A 20,661-nucleotide genomic window follows, 5' to 3' on the forward strand; every position below is an offset into this window, starting at 1 on the left:
TTGGACTACGTTTCTCACAGGCCCTGAGGGCACGAATGCACTTCGGCCTCTGGTTCATTTTCCCCTAGCCTTGTAGTCATAGTTTGCCTAGTGGTGAGTGGCGGTGACTCCGGTCTGGATGCAGGAGGAGCTCACTGCTGGAGTCTTGAAGTTTCCCAGGTACGGATGCGGCAGGTAGAGGCGGGAGCCTTAGTCTTTGCAAGTTACCTGCTGAGGAAGGTGATTGTGGGTGTGACTGTGTGACTGCGTCAGCGTAAGATGTGGTTATAAGTGCTATGAGAAAGAACGAGAGCGAATGTGTGAGGGACGGGACCAGGTTGTGTGCATGCGGAGGCTCTGACTGGTCCAGGTTAAGAGCCTAAGAATGTGGGCGGGGCCTTACTAATGACCCTGGTCGGCGGCGACTGTGATGCGTTATGTACTGTAACTAAGTAACCATTTGGCACCACTATTGTAACAGGCTACAGTCTGATTACTCCCGGCCTAAGTACTTCCCAGGTGGTCCAGTTGCTAAGATTTCAGGCTTCCATTGCAGGGGGCGGGGCTTGATCCCGGGTCAGAAAAGTAGTTCCCACATGCTACAAATAAACATCAAGCTACCATCACCTTTATTTAAAAAACAAAACAAAAACTGGCCTGATGTGGCTTTTTCATTTTTAGTAGGGTAGAGCTTCATTTTTGTAGTTCTAGCGTTGAGGAATCCGTGGACAAGATCCCTGTGTGACTGTCTGTCCTGTTAAGACTCTGAGGCCCTTGTTACCCACAGAGACCCTCAGTTTTAAAGCATGGCCCCTGTTCCCTTCATCAATGTACCCTGACTCTGTTGTCTAGCTTAAGAGCTTGATACACAGGCATTCAGTACATTAAGTGTAGCCTGTTCTGGCACTAATTGTCAATTCCATGGTTTTCTTGGAATTTGCTGGAATTCTGGGTTTTCTTTCATTGCCTCTGTGTTTTCACTTTTAAGAGCCAGATTACACCGGAATGCTACCTGCACAAAAATAGCATTCTGGGTCTTCAATATATTGAGAGGTAGAATGAAGGTTGAAACAAAAAAAAGCACATTTCTGTGTTTGTTAGGGCGATTTTAGAGCTGGAATTATCCCTAAAGCAGGGTGCTGGGAAACCATGATATTAAGGCATCAAGCAGTAAAATTTCTGCTTCCAAAGATTCCTCTTGGAAGCTCTGTGGTGGCAAGCTGCATACTGCAGACATACAGTATTTTCATAGCTTTGTCAACAGGGAACTTCGGTGAACATAGAAACAGATTCTGGTCCTAGGCTACAGTTAACTGATTTTTCTTTGTGATACAGGGAAGGATCAACAGTATTCCAGTCTTTCTCATTCTTCCACTGGGTATATTGAACATTGATGATGGAGGCTTGCTAGCAGTGAAGATTGTGTTCTTATTTAACCTGTGTTGGTATGAAAGGCCTGGTATGTCATGATTCCCTTTCTCCTCCAAGTTTTGCTGTATTCTAAAAGAAAAGCCATGAAAGGAAAAAAGTGTTGCAGTCACACATCTCAAAGCCAAGCTAGAGGTCATTTTTGAGATTTTTTGTTTCATGGAATGAATTAAATGCCCTGCCAAATAGTGACTAATCCATTTACCTGGTCTCCAGGCCTTCTCTTCTTAGTTAATGATAGTTATTAATACCATGAGGATGGACCCCTTCTTTCCCAGTTCCTCATCAAATGCCCTTCCTACAGTTAATTTCTGTGTAACTACTCACCAGCACCTTGCCCATGTGCTCTTTTTGCCTGAGTAGATTTATGACACAGAAAGAGTCCTCTGTTACATGGTGATTTGTTAAGGAGACCAATGCTTAGGCAGAATTACACATTAGACACTTTAGATTTTATTCAAAGACATGAATGAGGTAATGGCAAGGAAGAAGGTTTTATTTCAGTAACAGTCTTCAGTAAAAACAATCTTCTGTTTTGGAGGCCTTTAAGAATATTATCATCCCCTGGAGAAGGAAATGGCAACCCACTCCAGTATTCTTGCCTGGAGAATCCCATGGACAGAGGAGCCTGGCGGGCCACAAAGAGTTGGACACAACTTAGTGACTAAACCACCAAGAATATTATTGGGGATATGTACAGAGACATCTTTTTGAAGGGCAGACATTTTTTCCCAAAGGTTTAGGAGATTTATGTGGTACCAACCAGTTCTTGTATAAGATTTGCTATCATTTTTTTCTTTTTTGAGTCACATAATTGTGTAAACTGAGAGTCAGTACTATATAATGGTCTGAGTCTTGAACAGAGGTCAGCAAACCATGACCCTGTAAGCCAAATCCAGCTTGAGGCCTTTTTTTTTTTTTTTGTATGGACTGTGAACTAAGACTGGTTTTTAACATTTTTCTGTCACTGAAAGCATATCAAAGGGAGGACGATATTTCATGACATGAAAATTACATAAAATTCAGATTTCAGTGTTCATAAATAAAGTTTAGAATTTTGTGAAGACATTTTGTGGAAATTTGTTTTCTCTCTTGTTATATTAGCATCTACATAATATCCTTGATTTTGTCTTTTGGCTCACAAAGTCTAACATATTTACTATCTGGTTCTGAGAGGGTAACAGGCAGGAAGGCCAGGGGTCTCCAAACGGAGAAAATAGGCTGCAAGTGTCAGACATTTTTTATCCTTCTCTTAAGCAGCAGGAGGAAACAAACTAGTGATATATATATTTTTCCTTTCTCTATACAAATTTAAAAAGAGGTTTCTCTTAAAATACTGTGTTGCCATAATCACACCTGGTTCCACCTGAAGTGAACTTTTCTCAAATCTTGAGTTAACCAATGCACTTTTCTTATGGAAATATTTGTCTTAAGCTATGTTAATATACTATGCATTTACCCCCAGACTCTGTCTTCAAGTCAGTTCTGCCCAATTGACAAAACATTGTTCCCCTAATCTGTGTAAATAAAACTATTTGTATGGTAATCTGCCTTTCCACAAGATTCAAGTCAAATGTTTTATGGCCATTCTCTGAGTTTTAAGACATTTCTTTCTTTCATTAAGAGACCACTAGTAACTATATAACATCCAGCTAAAGACTAGCAGAGGGGTATTCTTTCTGCCCCCTTCTGATGCCTATGTCAGAAGCTTTCTCTATCTCCTTTATACTTTAATAAAGCTTTATTACACAAAAGCTCTGAGCGATCAAGTCTCGTCTCTGGCCCTGGATTGTTCTTCTCCTCTGGAGGCCAAGAATCCCGCTGTCTTTTCGTGGTTCAGCAACAACCTTTCAGTTCTTTACAGAAAAATTTACTAACCTTTAATTGCTGAGTCCACATGGTGCTAGTGGTAAGGAACCTACCTGCCAATGCAGGAGACGTAAGAAGTGTGGGTTTGATCCCTGGATTCAGGAAAATCCCCTGGAGGAGAGCATGGCAACCCACTCCAGTATTTATACCTGGAGAATCTGATAGAGGAGCCTGGCAAGCTACAGTGTATAGGGTCGCAAAGTCAGTACACAACTGAGCGACTTAGCAGGCACATATGCCACATCCTTGTACGCCTTGTGTTCTCAGAATCTTTCTGATCATTTAGGGCTTTCCTGGTAGCTCAGCTGGTAAAGAATCTGCCTGCAATGCAGGAGACCTCAGTTTGATTCCTGGGTCGGGAAGATCTGCTGGAGAAGGGATAGCCTACCTGTTGCAGGAAGGAGGACCCCTTCCAGGGCCCGAAACTGGGCTCTTGTCTAACACTCGGAAATGAATTGTCCTAGGAGACACATGTGCTGACAAAGCAAGAGATTTTATTGGGAAAGGGCACCGGGGCGGAGAGCAGGAGGGTAAGGGAACCCCTACGGTGATGGGATTAGTTTCTGGGTTGTCTTAAGCCAATCAGTCTGACTCAGAGTCCTTCCTGCTGGTGTACGCCTTGTTCAGCCAAGATGGATACCAGTGAGAAGGATTCTGGGAGGTGGTTGGACATGTGGTGTCTCCTTCTGACCTTTCCTGAACTCTTCCGGTTGGTGGTGGCTTATTAGTTCCATGTTCCTTACCAGGACCTCCTGTCATAAAACAACTCCTGCAAATGGTTACTATGATGCCTGGCCAGGGTGGGTGGTTTCAATCAGTGTGCTCTCCCTAACAACTCCCCCCTGAGAGACTTCATACTCAAGATACTTTTTGGGAATTGGGGCACAGGTCTCTTTCTTTTGTAACTTCTTTCTGTTGTGCATGGGTGTAGGCCTGCCTAACAGAGCAAAAGTCTCTCTCTACCAGAACTAAGTCAAGGTATTTTTTGTCTGAAACAAGCATTCATCCTTGTAATAACAGCAATTTAGTTAGAAACTTTGGGCTCTTCTCAGAGACGAAATAGACAGGGGCCAAACAGGAGACCTAACAGGATGGTCATCACTCATCCCCAGAAACAGGAGGCAACATTTGGGGTGAGCGCTGCAGGGTTTGTGACTTTTTTTTTTGATTGTTTGGTGATGAGGCAACAGAGCTGTGTTTCAGGAATCTTGTGTTTAGTCTGAAGTTATCATCCTCCACCTGGGTGGGGGCTCCAGTTTCACAGAGCTCAAAGACATTGTTATGCATATTTCTTTGAGTAGGAACCAGGAGCCCGTCTGGAGGCTGAACCACCATTTGATTGTTTCCCATCTGTTTCTGTATCCCCTCCCTTCCCTGATTAGCAATTGTTTGAATCTACCCTTTGGAACTCAGGGAAGGTCAAGGAGGCTGAATGAAGCCTATATCTTACAGATAAGAAATGGAGAACACAGAACAGATCTGTACTCTAGAGCCTCACAGAGTTTTGTTCAGTTTTAATTTAGTGAACTAGGCAACTATGACTGTGATAACTTCCTGTCAAAATGAGGCATAGGACTGTATCAGCTTGGCGAATACACACAATTGGAAGTATTTCTCAGTTCCAAGTTCTAGATCTGAGTCTTGTATGATTAAGATCTCAATTTTTTGGTCTGCCATTTTGGTGTAACAGACCCAATTAGAAGTGGTTGGAGGAGTGATAAATGTAATTTTAATAGACTAAATCTAATTTCTTTTTAGAAGAAAAGGCCTGAAACCCAGTCTGGACCTGGCACTTGGGGAAACTTGTAGCCAGGTAGTCAGTTGTCTAGTTTTATAAAAAGTAAGGTTGCAGTTACTAGCTTCTAGAAGACATTGTTTTGAGAATGGTGGCATCCAAGCCTGACATGACTCAGAAACCTCAAGTGTTTAGGAAAACAAGGTCTAATCTGAAAGTACACCCATAATTTGGTCTTGGAGTATGGAATGAAGCAGGGCAAAGGCTAATAGAGTTTTGCCAAGAGAACGCAGTGGTCATAGCAAACACCCACTTCCAACAACACAAGAGAAGACTCTACACATGGACATCACCAGATGGTCAACACGGAAATCAGACTGATTAATTCTTTACAGCCAAAGATGGAGAAGCTCTATACAGTCAGCAAATATAAGACGGGGAGCTGACTGTGGCTCAGATCATGAACTCCTTGTTGCCAAATTCAGACTTAAATTGAAGAAAGGAGGGAAAACCACTAGACCATTCAGGTATGACCTAAATCAAATCCCTTATGATTATACAGTGGAAGTGAGAAATAGATTTAAGGGACTAAATCTGATAGAGAGTGCCTGATGAACTATGGACGGAGGTTCGTGACATTGTACAGGAGACAGGGATCAAGACCAACCCCATGAAAAAGAAATGCAAAAAAGCAAAATGGCTGTCTGAAGAGGCCTTGCAATTAGCTGTGAAAAGAAGAGAAGCGAAAAGCAAAGGAGAAAAGGAAAGATATAAGCATCTGAATGCACAATTCCAAAGAATAGCAAGGATAGATAAGAAAGCCTTCCTCAGTGATCAATGCAAAGAAATAGAGGAGAACAACAGAATGGGAAAGACTAGAGATCTCTTCAAGAAAATTAGAGATACCAAGGGAACATTTCATGGAAAGATGGGCTCAATAAAGGACAGAAACAGTATGGACCTAACAGGAGCAGAAGATATTAAGAAGAGGTGGCAAGACTACACAGAAGAACTGTACAAAAAAGATCTTGACCCAGATAATCACGATGGTGTGATCACTCACCTAGAGCCAGACATCCTGGAATGTGAAGTCAAGTGGACCTTAGAAAGCATCACTCCGAACAAAGCTAGTGGAGGTGATAGAATTCCAGTTGAGCTACTTTAAATCCTGAAAGATGATGCTGTGAAAGTGCTGCACTCAATATGCCAGCAGATTTGGAAAACTCAGCAGTGGCCACAGGACTGGAAAAGGTCAGTTCTCATTCCAATCCCAAAGAAAGGCAATGCCAAAGAATGCTCAAACTACCGCACAATTGCACTCATCTCACACGCTAGTAAAGTAATGCTCAAAATTCTCCAAGCCAGGCTTCAGCAACATGTGAACCGTGAACTTCCAGATGTTCAAGCTGATTTTAGAAAAGGCAGAGGAACCAGAGATCAAATTGCCAACGTCCGCTGGATCATGGAAAAAGCAAGAGAGTTCCAGAAAAACATCTATTTCTGCTTTATTGACTATTCCAAAGTCTTTGACTATGTGGATCACAATAAACTGTGGAAAATTCTGAAAGAGATGGGAATACCAGACCACCTGACCTGCCTCTTGAGAAACCTGTATGCAGGTCAGGAAGCAACAGTTAGAACTGGACACAGAACAACAGACTGGTTCCAAATAGGAAAAGGAGTACATCAAGGCTATATATTGTCACCGGCTTATTTAACTTAATGTTCAGAGTACATCATGAGAAACGCTGGGCTGGAAGAAGCACAAGCTTGAATCAAGATTGCCGGGAGAAATATCAATAACCTCAGATATGCAGATGATACCAACCTTATGGCAGAAAGTAAAGAACTAAAGAGCCTCTTAATGAAAGTGAAAGAGGAGAGTGAAAAAGTTGGCTTAAAGCTCAACATTCAGAAAACTGAGATCATGGCATCTGGTCCCATCACTTCATGGCAAATAGATGGGGAAACAGTGGAAACAGTGTCAGACTTTATTTTTTTGGGCTCCAAAATCACTGCACATGGTGATTGCAGCCATGAAATTAAAAGACACTTACTCCTTGGAAGGAAAGTTATGACCAATCTATATAGCATATTCACAAGCAGAGACATTACTTTGCCAACAAAGGTCCATCTACTCAAGGCTATGGTTTTTCCAGTGGTCATGTATGGATGTGAGAGTTGGGCTGCGAAGAAAGCTGAGCACCGAAGAATTGATGCTTTTGCACTGCGGTGTTGGAGAAGATTCTTGAGAGTCCCTTGGACTGCAAAGAGATCCAACCAATCCATTCTAAAGGAGATCAGTCCTGGGTGTTCTCTGGAAGGAATGATGCCAAAGCTGAAGCTCCAGTACTTTGGCCACCTCATACAAAGAGTTGAATCATTGGAAAAGACTCTGATGCTGGGAGGGATTGGGGGCAGGAGGAGAAGGGGACGACAGAGGATGAGATGGCTAGATGGCATCACTGACTCGATGGACGTGAACTCTGGGAGTTGGTGATGGACAGGGAGGCCTGGTTTGCTGCAATTCATTGGATCGCAAAGAGTTGGACATGACTGAGCGACTGAACTAAACTGATATGTCTGATGGTGGAATTGATGCAGGTTGTAAAATATTCAATTTTTAAGGAACTTATAAGTCAATAATTACCCACAATCCCACCATCTAGAAATAATCATTGTTAATAACATACATTCTTCCAAAAATTTTCTCTCTAGGTATGTGGGGCTTTTAAAATTTTTTTGGAGACATAATATATAATGTTATATTAGTTTCAGGTGAACAACATGATTCAATATTTGTATATATTTCAAAATGGCCACAATAAGTCTGTTTCAACATTCATCACTATACAAAGTTACAAGTTGTTTTTTCATTGTAATAAGAACATTTTAGATTCAGCAACTTTTTTATTCTCTTAGCAACTTTCAAATATACAATACAGTATTATTAAATATGGTCATCATGGTGAACATTCATCCCCATGATTTATTTAGAATTAAAATTTACTTTTTGACTACCTTTACCCATTTTGCCCACCCTCTCACCCCTCATCTCTAGCAGCCACCAATTTCTCTTCAGTGTCTAGGAGTTTGTCTTTTGTTTTTTTAGAGTTCATATATTAGTAAGATCATACAGTATTTGTCTTGCTCTTACTTATAGTGTCTTCAGGGTTCATCCATGTTTTCACAAATGGCAAGATTTTATTTTTTATGGCTGAATAACATTCCATTTGTGTGTTGGGGTGTGTGTGTGTGATATTTTCTTTACGCATCCATCCATCCATGGACAGTTACATTATTTTCATTACTTGCTATTATAAATAAATAATGTTGCATGAACTTGAGGGTACATAAATCTTTTTCAGTCAGTGTTTTAACTTCCTTAAGAAAAATACTCAGAAGTGCAATTGCAGAATCATATGGTATTTGTTTTTAATTTTTTAAAGGACCCTCCATTCTGTTTTCCACAGTGGTCTTACCAATTAACATTCCCATGAACAGTGAACAAGAATTCCCTTTCTCTGTGTCCTCACCAGCATTTGTTACCTCTTGTCTTTTTGATAATCACCATTCTGAAGGTTGAGATGAGGTTTCATTGCGGTTTTGATTTGCATTTCCCTGATTAATGATGTTGAGCACCTTTTCATGTACATGTTCGGGATCCTGTTCCTTGGAAAAATTCTATTCATACCCTTTGCCCATTTTTTAAATTGAAGGTTTTTTCCTATTGAGTTGTATGAGTTCTTTATGTGTTTTGGATATGAACCCCTTATCAGTAATTTGATTTGCAAATATTTTCTACTAGTAGGTTGCCTTTTCATTTTGTTGATGGTTTTCTTTGGTGCACAAAGTTTTTTAGTTTGATGTGGTCCCACTTGTTTATTTTTGCTTTTGTTGCTTTTTTCATGCTATCTCCAAAAAGAATCACAGCCAAGACTGATGTCAGGTTGTTTACCCACGATATTACCTTCTGGGAGTTTTATGGTTTCAGGTTTTATGTTCAAGTCTTTAATCCATTTTGACTTTATATTTATGTATGGTGCAAAATAGTGACCTAGCTTCATGCTTTTCCATATGACTGTCCCTTTTCCCAATACTATCTGTTGAAGAGCCTGTCCTTACTACATTGTGTATTGGCTCTTGTGTCATAAATTGACCATAAGTATAATACTTGGGTTTATTTTCTGAGCCCTTTATTCTATTCCATTGGTCTGTGTGTATGGCTTTTTTTTTTTTTTTAAATAACATACTGTATTGATTACTATAGCTTTGGAATGTAATTTGAAATCCAGCTCTTTTTTTAATTCTTCCAATCAATGAGCAGAGGATAGCTTAATTTTTCTGAGTGCTCATTATAAGTCTATAGAAATGCAACTGATATTTGGTGTATGGATTTTGTATCCTGCAACTTTACTAAATTTATTACTTCTAAGTTTTTTGATGGAATCTTCAGGGTCTTCCTGTATATACTATCATTTCATCTGCAAATAGTGACAGTTTTACTTCTTTTCTCATTTGCATACCTTTTATTTCTTTCTTCCTTTTTTAGAAAATGTAATTGCTGTAGCTAAGACTTCTAATTCTGTGTTGAATAAAAGTGGCAAGAGTGGGCATTTTTGTCTTGTTCCTGATCTTGGAGGAAAAGCTTTCAACTTTTCACCATTAGGTATGATATTTGCTATGAACTTGTTATTATGCTGAAGTATGTTCCTTCTATATCCACTTTGCTGAGTTTTTATCATAAATTGATGTTTAATTTTTGTCAAATACTTTTTATGCTTCTATTCAGGTGATTATGTGGGTTTTATCCCTCATTTTGTTAATATGTTGTATCATATTGTTTGGGGGATGGTGAGCCATTCTTGCATCCATGGAATAAATCCCACTTGATCATGGTGTATGATCATTTTAATGTATTCTTGAGTTCAGTTGGCTAATATTTGTTGAGAAATTTTAAACCTGCCACATAAATCCGTTATGTGAAGGAGAAGAAATATGTATGTGTACTGTCTTTTAAATTACATAATTACCTTTACTAGTGCTCTTTGTTTTTTTCGCATGGAATATGTATTACTACCTGGGACTTACTTTTAACCTGAAGAACTCCCTTGAGTATTTCTTTAAGACAGGACTGCTAACATTTAACTAATTCCCTCAGTTTTTCTTTATCTGGTAATATCTTTATTTCATCTTCACATTTGAAAAATAGCTCTTGATTGAAAGTTTTTTTGAGCACTTTGTATATATTATCCCATTGCCTTATGGTCTCCATTGTTTCTGTGCAGTGTCATCAAGTAAACTTATTAAGGATTCACTTTTAAGTGACAACTAATTTTCCTTTCTGCTTTCCAGATTCTCTCATATTTCACGATTTTTACCATGATTTGTCTGTCTGTAGATCTCTATGAATTTATTCTATTTGGTGTTCATCAGGCTTTCTGGATATATAGAGTAATATTTTTCAATTAATTTAGGAACTTTCATCCATTATTTACTTGAATATGTTAAAACACTCCTTTACGCTTTTCTGTTACATCTATTACAAGTGTGTGCTTAATGGTTTCCAACATTTCTCTGAAGCTCTTTTCATTTTTCTTGTTTTTGTGTTGTTGTTCTTCAGGTTGCATGTCTATCAAGATACCTTTAAGTTTGCTAATACTTTTTTTCTGTCTACTTCATATCTACTGTTGAGACATTCTAGTGAAATTTACATTTTGGTTATACTTTTCAACTTCAGTATTCAGAATTTACATCTGGTGATACTCAGTTCAGTTCAGTTGCTCAGTCCTGTCTGACTCTTTGGGACTCCATGGACTGCAGCACACCAGACTTCCCTGTCCATCACCAACTACCTGGTGATATTAAATAATTTCTGTCTCTTCACAGATTATGACATTATGATCATACCTTCATTTACTTTAAGCATGTTTATTGTTTATTTGAATATATTTATAGTTGTTACTTTGAATTCTTTGTTCAATCTAGTTGTTTTCACAGTCAGTTTCTATTGTTGGTTTTGTTTTTGGTTTATGGGTTGTATTATCCTGTCTTGTTTATGGAAAGTTGACATTTTTAGATAGTTGTTTCAACTGTGATACTTTTGTCTCCTTCCCCTCTTGTTATTGTTATTTATATTTATTTAGTAACTGGCTAAATTAAGTGAAATCTATCTCCCCTATAGTGTAAATCTCTAATAGTGCTCCTTGGGGTATAGACTTGACTATTACACAGTCACCCTTGGATGGCAGTGGTCTTGACAAGGCTCTTTGAATGTCTCTTTACCTGACCACACCAAGCTGTTACGATTCCCTAATTGTGACTGATGGCACTATTATTTTCAGAAATGTCCTAGGGATACACTGCTTCACAGACTAAGGAAATCAAGTCAGTATTTGAGATTTGTTCTGACAGTACAAAGGGCTTCCCAAATATCTTTCTCTGATCCCTTCTAACAAAAATAGCCTGCCTACAGTTTAGCATTTATCTCCAATGAATTTTTCAATCTTTATAGCCTTTCACTAACCCCAATAGCTTTTCACTAAAATTTCCACTGTTTTTGAGAATGTCCTTATCCTTAAACTTCTCCACACTCCATTGGAAATGGAGAGGGATATGGAGGGGGTTGCTCAGTAGTCTTAGGTCTCAGCTTCCCTCTCTTGGCATGGAACTCCTACCCCATGAGCCAAAGCAAAGATGATTGAAACCGCAGTATTCTCAGCAGTGCCACACCCAAGGTACAGCCTACAGTTCTCACCTGGCTGCTAGGCAGTTGCATGCCTTAGTTGCATTTTCCTGAGCAAAGGTAGCTGGGGGCAAATGAGAAATGCTGATGTTCTCCTCCTCCCAGGAAGATAGTTATCTGACTGGGAGCAGAGATTGAGGAGGAGTGAGGAAGTTTGTGTCCTTAGTTGTACTAGTTTGGAATAGAATCTTTTTCTCACTAGGATGGAGGGATAAGGAAGGGTGCAGATTAGGTTCAGATACTGCAGACTTTTACAGTTCTTAGTAAGTTTTACTAGATTTTCTTGAACAAATGTTTCTTCATTTGCTTTGTTTTTATATATAATTTTCACCAGTTTCAATGGGGACAATCTCCATAGAACTCCTCATGCTGTCATACCAGAAGTGGAATTCCTCGACCAATTCTTTACAGTTCTAACCATGGACCATGTAAGTTGCTGTTTCTCTCCTTTGTGAACATTTCATTTACCTGAATCTTCCAAGAAAACAGCTTTAAGAGCCTACCCCCCACATTCTCATGAAAACCCCCATTTTCACTTTCTAGTGAGAGTTGGAGTCAAACAGCATACTGTACCTTCTGTGTGCCTACCTCTTTTCCAAGTAATGTTTAGTGTTCCTATGTATACATTTTTTATTCAGAGCGGTTATAGGGTAGAAACAGAATCCCCAGAGGGAGGCATTTACATAGTCTTGAGAAAAAAAGCAAATGGATCCATTTAATGACATATGAGCAAACTCTACTTCTGAACAGACCTGATTTTCCAGGTAGATTGGATTTGATGTTGACTAGTCCAGTACTCTTGCCTGGAAAATCCCATGGACGGAGGAGCCTGGTGGGCTGCAGTCCACGGGGTCTCAAAGAGTCGGACACGACTGAAGTGACTTAGCAGCAGCAGTCTCAGACATAAATAGTAGATTATTATTGATTTCAGAATTGGAGAAGACCTTATCCAACCTATGTCTAAATATAATTAAGGCACATATATTTTCACCAAGCACACTACTCTGCAGCCACTAAAAAGCACTTAATAAATAATTTTTCATTAGAAGTTATAATTCTTATATAATGTGAAATGGTGATTAACAGTGATGAACTTGGGGTTGTAAGAAATTTTAAAACATTGTTCATACCCTATTTTCTAAGCTATATATTTTTCCTGTACTGAGGAACAAGGATGTAGAAATTCATTATCATTGATAATTCATGCCACAGGCATGTGACGTACAATGTTCATTTACAATGCTGTGTTAATTTCTGCTATACAGCAAAGTGATTCATTTATACAAATATATATTCTTTTTCATATTTTCATTATGGTTTATTACAGGATATTAAATAGTTCTCTGTGCTATACACTAGGCCCTTGTTGTTTATCCATTCTATATGTAATAGTTTAATTCTTTTTTATCTTTTAGTCAAAAATGTTTCCTTCAATTTTACATGTAATATGTTTTTCTTGTTTTAGGAATTGGTGACATTCAGGGATGTGGTCATCAGCTTCTCTCAGGAGGAGTGGGAATATCTGGATTCTGCTCAGAGGGACTTGTACTGGGATGTGATGATGGAAAATTATAGCAACTTGGTCTCATTGGGTAAATTTGGCTGTTCACATAATTTAGAATATGTTCTGTAGACTATCAGTTGACATTCAGTTAATTCAATGCTATTTTTTAAGACACTAGATGAATTTCTTCTCCAAGTTTCCAAATGCATGGAATGAGCATGGTTTTGGAGATGACACCTCCTTTTAGAACCTTCATCATTCTTCATATAATTTGTATGAATTCCCTTCTTAGTTTCTTCATATAATTTCTGCCTTCCTTGATACCCAGAGAGCTAGATCTGATTATAGGATATATAGAGTATATCCTTTAAGGTATCTATTGTATTTTGTTTGAGCCCAGAGTTGCTTTAAATTCTTTATATTATTTCCTTACCCACCTCTGGGAGAACAGCTAAGATACTGTCTTGATTTGATATGATTATCAAAAGAATAATTTATGTTGTTAGATTGGCAAACAGAATTCATATTCATTGCCTGATACAAGTATTGTCTTATACCTTCTACGAGGTTAAAGAACTTTGCATTTAACATTAAGTCAGAATTCTAGCAAGGACCTCATAATGTTTTAGAAAGCTACTTGTTTTCCTCTCAGCTCATGTAGTTCTTGCCTTGTACCAGGCCCTGTTTTAAGCCCTTTTAATATACTGAGTTACCTAATTCTGCAACCCTATGACATAAATACTACTTGCATTATTTTTCTTTGAAGAGATTGCTAAGAGGAATATTTAGGCTACCTCTCCAAGGTTACATGGCTAATTAGTATCAGAAGCAGGTTTTATTATGTTACATTTCTGTCTTGTAAGCAGGGTGTTCCATTTCTAACCCAGTTGTAACTACCTTATTGATGGAAAGAAAGTTGCTCTGGAGGGTTGTGTGGGATGTGACAAGTAAATGGGGCCAGGAAAGTAAAGACTTGATGAAACAAGGAAAGTCATCACCAGAATAAAAAGCCTAGCCTGTTCAAGAGGAGGCAAGCCCCTGTGATGTTTTGGGGAAACTCCATTTGACTGATCTCTTCTTTATGTGTCATTATGGATTTGTTGATTTTTATTAGTTTAGTATACTTTAACCCATCCCAGCCTTTGATTGTTGATACCTAGCTATATAAATACTGAGGAATTCCTTATGGATTTTTGTGTACCATTGACATGATTCTTTATTTCTTGAATATATTTTTGCTTTCTGAAGTTTTCCTAGCCTCACTCTATATCTTCCCTATCCTAGACCATACACCTGAATTGGTTAAAAGTGAGTTCTTCTGGTCTTCCATGTTTTATGTGTTTTGCTTCTTTAAAAATACTAGCTATAAATTTTATTTAGTTGTTTACTTAACATATTTTAGTACACAAATTATTTTTCCCCCTTTTTCAATTCTTGCATTGTCAAAATGGTGGTCTCCTTCAGATAATTTTTGTGAATTTTGTCATGACTCATTAATATTATAACATTCTTGCTTCTGTCACAACCGTCAAGGGCATATCTTCTACCTTCCCTGCTCCAGGTTATGGCTCAGATCTTTATTTTAGGAGTCCTGGCTCATTACCTGGCTTACTGCCACATCTTAGGTAATAGGCATGCTTATGATTTTTTTTTTTTCATGGGAGGTAAGTCTTTGACAATTTTATCTCTTTCTAGCAAATTGTTCTTTTTTTCCCCCAACTTTTATGGCATCTAGGGTTTTCACTATTTATTTACCTACAAAATAATTTATGTCAACATTTTAAAATTGATTAGCAGAGGAATCTAATATCATTTTTAAAAATATCCTCTGTGATGGTTCTTTCCTTTCTTTGTCATTTACATTTTATATTTGTTAATTATACTCTTTACATGTTTATAACTCATCACATTCTGATTCTGTATTTATTCAATTCTCCCCTCACCTTTTCTTTAGGTCACTTTGTTCTCTTCTATCTTCTTGAATGGGATGTATACACTGGTTATTTTCATTCTTTCATTTTTATTAATATAAACATTTAAATCCTTTCTTTGTGACTAATGTTGTTTCATGGATTTTCAATATGTAATATTTTCAGTGCCACTATTCTCAGAAATTTCAATACATTTCCACAACAACTGAACAATTGTTTGATAGAAAGCTTCTTCATTTCTAAAAGGAAGTACTTTTAATTTACTGATACTGGCATTCATTTATGATTTTATTGTTGCAGTCAAATAAGATGTTTGCATTATTTCACCTTAATTATACATAACATAATTCAGTCACAGGAAATTATTTTTGTTCTTTATCATACAATGTGTATCAGTCACTTTGGATTTTCCTCAGGTTCTTCCCTCATTGATTGCCAATCTCCAGCTAGGTCCAACAGATTGTTTGTTACAAGGTGCCTTACACTATTTCCCACCTCTACCTCCCTTTTTTCCCACCTCCTACCTCCACTTTTACATAGCATTTCAGCCACAGCTTTACTCAGAACTGCAGAAGCCTTAAAAAATGGTATATACCTATTATAATATATAAAACACTGATATTTTGGGGGAAATATAGCAATGGTTAGTTTTGAGTATAAGAAAATGGAGTATTTGGGAAAGAGCATGAAGGAAAACATGTAAATATAAACTAGGATTTCAGTAGGATAGATGAATAATAGTGACAATACTGCTGAAGAGAAGTAAATAAAACATCATCTTTATTGATATATGGGATAAAGAAACTCATGAGTTTGCATAGGAGGAAATTAATAGCAATGATGGAGATAATATGTATAAGTAGAGAGGCAATTAGAAAACAATCATTTATAAACACTATTATATATATACATATGTCTTACTATATTAGAAATTTCATATGTATATAAATTTATGTATATAAAATCACTGTAGTGTAGTGTGATATTTTTAAAAGCATGGAGGCATGCTGTAACTATTGTACTATTCTTATAGTTACTTTGAGAGTTGTATTCTCCAGTGACATATTTGTAATATTTGCTTTTATTCTTAGATTCCTTTCAACCAGTGATTTACTTTTCTTGTAACTGTCAACTACTATGACCTTGAGCCTTGATATTCAGTGGGACATAAAATAATGATTTTGTCTTTTTGAAGTTTAAGGAATAAGGAAATAAACAGTATGACAACAGAGTAAATTTCAGAATACAAAATTGAAAAAAAAAATGGGTATGAGGGCAAGGAACTAGATATTGGAATAGAGACCGATATATGAACTTACTTAGAGTCAGCTAGTAGTACATCATTTCTGAGGGTACTTACTTTTAGACCTGGACAATGAAAAGGAGATGGTGTATAAGGAGTCCGTTTCTGAGAAATGAAACATCTTGTGGGTATCTCTAAATGATAGGAAATGTGGTTTGACATAGGAGGTGAAAAAAGATTAGGTGAAAGGGGATAATGGATTAAAGTACTGTCTTACAAGCACAACCTTGTTATCCATGGTAAAGTATTGGGATTGTATTATAAAAGAAAAATCTCAGAAAACTGTTAGAATGTATAGATTATCAAATTTTCATCTGTATTCACAGTATCTCTACAAGATAGCCAATAACTAAATTCCGTATTTGTAAATGTTGATTCAGTTTATCTGGATTATGGATTAGTTCAGGCACATCAGTGTTTGACAAGCTTACTGCTACTGCTACTGCTACTGCTAAGTCACTTCAGTCATGTCCGACTTTGTGTGACCCCATAGACAGAAGCCCACCAGGGTCCCCTGTCCCTGGGATTCTCTAGGCAAGAACACTGGAGTGGGTTGCCATTTCCTCCTCCAATGCATGAAAGTGAAAAGTGAAAGTGAAGTCGCTCAGTCGTGTCCAACTCCTAGCGACCCCATGGACTGCAGCCCACCAGGCTCCTCCGTCCATGGGATTTGCCAGGCAAGAGGACTAGAGTGGGGTGCCATTGCCTTTGACAAGCTTACTAGGTGATAATCCAACACCAAAATTTCAGACCCACTGCCAATCCATATCTCTTATCACAAACTTCATATCCTTATGTTATTATGCTCTTATCCTTCTCTGAGCTCTCTTTACCTTTCTTCAAACTTTATTAACAATATTTTAATCATCCATTTATGCTGTGAATTATTTTCAGTTTTTCTACTGCGCATTTTATAACTTTTATTTTTGTGACACATGAAAAAAGAAATTTTTCTTTTCCCTTTCTTTCAGACTTGGAATCCAAGTACGACACAAAGACTTTATCTGTAGACAAGGTCATTCTTGAAAAAAATAATTCTCAGTGGGAAGTAATAGAAAACAGTAAATTAGTTGGCCTTCAGAACTCCATTTTTAGAAATGATTGGCAAAGCCAAAGGAAGACTGAAGTACAAAGACCTGAAGTGGGAAGTTTCAGTCAAATAAAAATCATCTCTGAAAAGGTACCCAGTTACGAAAACCACAAATTTCTTACATTACATCAGAGATTTCATGATAGCAAGAAGCCCTTTGAATATAAGCAGTATGGGAAGGTCCTTAGTTGTGAATTAAGTGTTGATGAATATGAGAAAATTCACAGTGGTAAAAAAACCTCTGAATGTAGTAAATATTGGGAAACCTTTGGAGTAGATGACCCCTATACCCTACAACTGAATATTCATACTGCTGTGAAACCTTGTAAATGTATGGAATGTGGGAATGTATTTAGTTTTTATGAAGCCCTTAGTGTACACCGTGATGATCAGAAGTGCTATAAATGTAAGGAATATGGAAGGACTTTTAGAGGAATTGAAGCAATCACTTCATTTCAAAGAATTCACGATTGTAAGAAACCCTATGAATGCACTTTCTGTGGGAAATCTTTTAGAGTGCATGCACAACTTACTAGACATCAGAAAATCCATACTGATGAGAAACCTTACAAATGTATGGAATGTGGCAAGGATTTTCGATTTCATTCACAGCTAACCGAACATCAGAGAATTCATACTGGTGAGAAACCATACAAATGTATTCAATGTGAGAAGGTCTTTAGAATTAGTTCACAGCTTATTGAACATCAGAGAATTCATACTGGTGAAAAACCTTATGCGTGTAAACAATGTGGGAAGACTTTTGGAGTCTGTAGAGAACTTGCTCGACATCAAAGAATTCATACTGGTAAGAAACCCTATGAATGCAAGGCATGTGGAAAGGTCTTTAGAAATAGTTCATCCCTGACCAGACATCAGAGAATTCATACTGGCGAGAAACCATATAAATGTAAGGAATGTGGGAAAGCTTTTGGAGTAGGAAGTGAACTTACTCGACATCAGAGAATTCACAGTGGTCAGAAACCTTATGAATGTAAAGAATGTGGAAAGTTCTTTAGACTTACTTCAGCTCTTATTCAACATCAAAGAATTCATAGTGGTGAGAAACCATATGAATGTAAGGTATGTGAGAAGGCTTTTAGACACAGTTCAGCCCTTACTGAACATCAGAGAATTCATACTGGAGAGAAACCTTATGAATGTAAAGCATGTGGGAAGGCCTTTAGACATAGTTCATCCTTTACAAAACATCAGAGAACTCACAATGGTAAGAAACCCTATGAATGTAAGGAATGTGGTAATGCTTTTAGTATGGGCAGGCACCTTACTTGATACTGAACAAGTTATACTAGGGAGGAGTCTTTTGAATGAAAGACATGTATAAAGCCTATTTGTTTCTGAGTTTCACTGAAAAGAACCTGTGTATTTATTGACAAGATTCACTCTCTTTTAAAACTGTTTTCAGAATTTATGGCCATTTTAGAAGCAGAATTGTTCATTCATGAGATAAATACTTTCAGCTTTGTTCAATAGTGCCAAATATTTCTCCTTTTTATATCAATCAACATTCTGAATATCCATTCACATAGGATGGTCCCTGTTAATCCATTTTTTAAATGTGAGAAATGTATTCTCCTAATTATCAATTATTTGAGTTATTTTTCATATGAGTTTATCCATGGATGTTTTGCTTACAGTTACTTTTGGTGCTTGTGTTCTTGTTTTTTTGGCTATTGTTTTTGGCTTACTGTTCTGTAATATTGCTCAGATATATCTTTTGCATTCTAATTTTTTGCTTGTTATATATGGTATACTTATCTTCTCCAAAGAGCCAGAAGTCTCAGATACTATGTGGTTTTAAAGTATTGTGGTCCTGCAAGGTGTTTGTGTAGATTTGTTTTCTATTGATTTTGTTTTAATGGTAGATGTTTAAACTTTCCATTATCATCAAATGTTTGAGTTCTTTTTGAGTTTCTATGTTGTTTTGACACAACAGATTTCCCTAAATACCTCCTGCAACACAATTCCTTTAAGGAACCTTTTCACCTCTAGGCAGTACCAGTCAGGATCCAAATGAAATGGCATTTTAAATATTTCATAAAATATTCTAACCCAATCTTAGCAGTCTCTTAGTAGCTTTAAATGGAGGGGAAACTTTACAGCTATTGCAAGGATTATAAATTGATCACTAAACTTAAATAAAGAGGGTTTATAAACACTACTATTGCATGGCTTTGATTGGGTTTTATAATTTTCCCTGTTATTCCCACTCAGTGTTGTCTTACTGTGGTTGGCAGTTGGAGTATCAGTAGACCTTTGATTTTAGCAGTCTCAGCTGACTCAGGAAAAAAAGATGAAAAAGAAAATAAGACAGCTAATAAGGTTGCAAATCTTAACCACCCATCATCTCTTTCTTAGGAAAGTTGACCTGGTTGTTAATCAAAGTGATCAAAAGCCACACTGGTTAATAGATTTTTTATAAGAATATTTACCTGTTATATTTACATATATTTACATCACTATCATTCATTAGATTCTAATTTTTGAGATTGGTGTCCTGCCCAGTTTTGCATGATCAGCAGTAGTAAGTAAGCTGTTTTCTACTTGGGTATTATTGAGCTATGCTTCCCTTACATATTCCTTATTAGTATTTTATTTAAGCTAGCAGTTAATAAAAGTATATAACTGATAGGTAGTTCATGTCCTACAGAATAAAAGAATGAGTCTCTGTTACTACCCTCATTAGGATACTTGCTATTTCATATCTTTGAAATAGTTCAACTGTATTATAATTATTAATATTGTTATCAATACTTCACTCTACTTACTGAGCTATCATGTTACCACACTGGTGAGTTACTCTTCTATCCTACTCTAACTGGTTATTCTAAGTTACCATCATGCTGATTAACTTCCCTCTTCTTGGGTAGTACTCCAGAACTACTTGCCCCACAATTCTTCTTGTGGTTTAATATTTTTTGCTTGCTTGAACAAATTAAAACAGTGAGCTATCAAAACCTTATATACAGACTTAAAATTAATGACAAGTAAAATAAACATGTGTCTTGATACTTATTTTTTGAAACGCTAATGAATAAATTAAAAAATTAATACAA

General features: G+C 37.2%; 1 protein-coding gene across 5 annotated transcripts; it reads left to right on the top strand.

Annotated features, from left to right (window-relative positions):
• The first annotated feature begins 22 nt into the window (after nt 1-22).
• On the top strand, nt 23-20,661 carry ZNF529 (zinc finger protein 529). 5 transcript variants are annotated; one of them, XM_070772072.1, is made up of 5 exons: nt 23-159; nt 9,564-9,680; nt 12,091-12,184; nt 13,222-13,348; nt 17,466-20,661. In XM_070772072.1, the coding sequence occupies exons 3-5, from the start codon at nt 12,176-12,178 to the stop codon at nt 18,875-18,877; spliced, it is 1,548 nt and encodes a 515-aa protein (XP_070628173.1). In that variant the 5' UTR covers nt 23-159; nt 9,564-9,680; nt 12,091-12,175; the 3' UTR covers nt 18,878-20,661. The 5 variants fall into 5 exon arrangements, with proteins under 5 accessions (XP_070628173.1, XP_019833783.2, XP_070628170.1 ...); XM_019978224.2 differs by lacking the exon at nt 9,564-9,680 and having other exon boundaries at nt 53-159; nt 17,466-17,674; nt 18,197-20,661; XM_070772070.1 differs by lacking the exon at nt 23-159 and adding an exon at nt 1,316-1,438.

This window comes from Bos indicus, chromosome 18 (genome assembly GCF_029378745.1).
Source record: "Bos indicus isolate NIAB-ARS_2022 breed Sahiwal x Tharparkar chromosome 18, NIAB-ARS_B.indTharparkar_mat_pri_1.0, whole genome shotgun sequence".
Lineage (NCBI taxonomy): Eukaryota > Metazoa > Chordata > Mammalia > Artiodactyla > Bovidae > Bos > Bos indicus.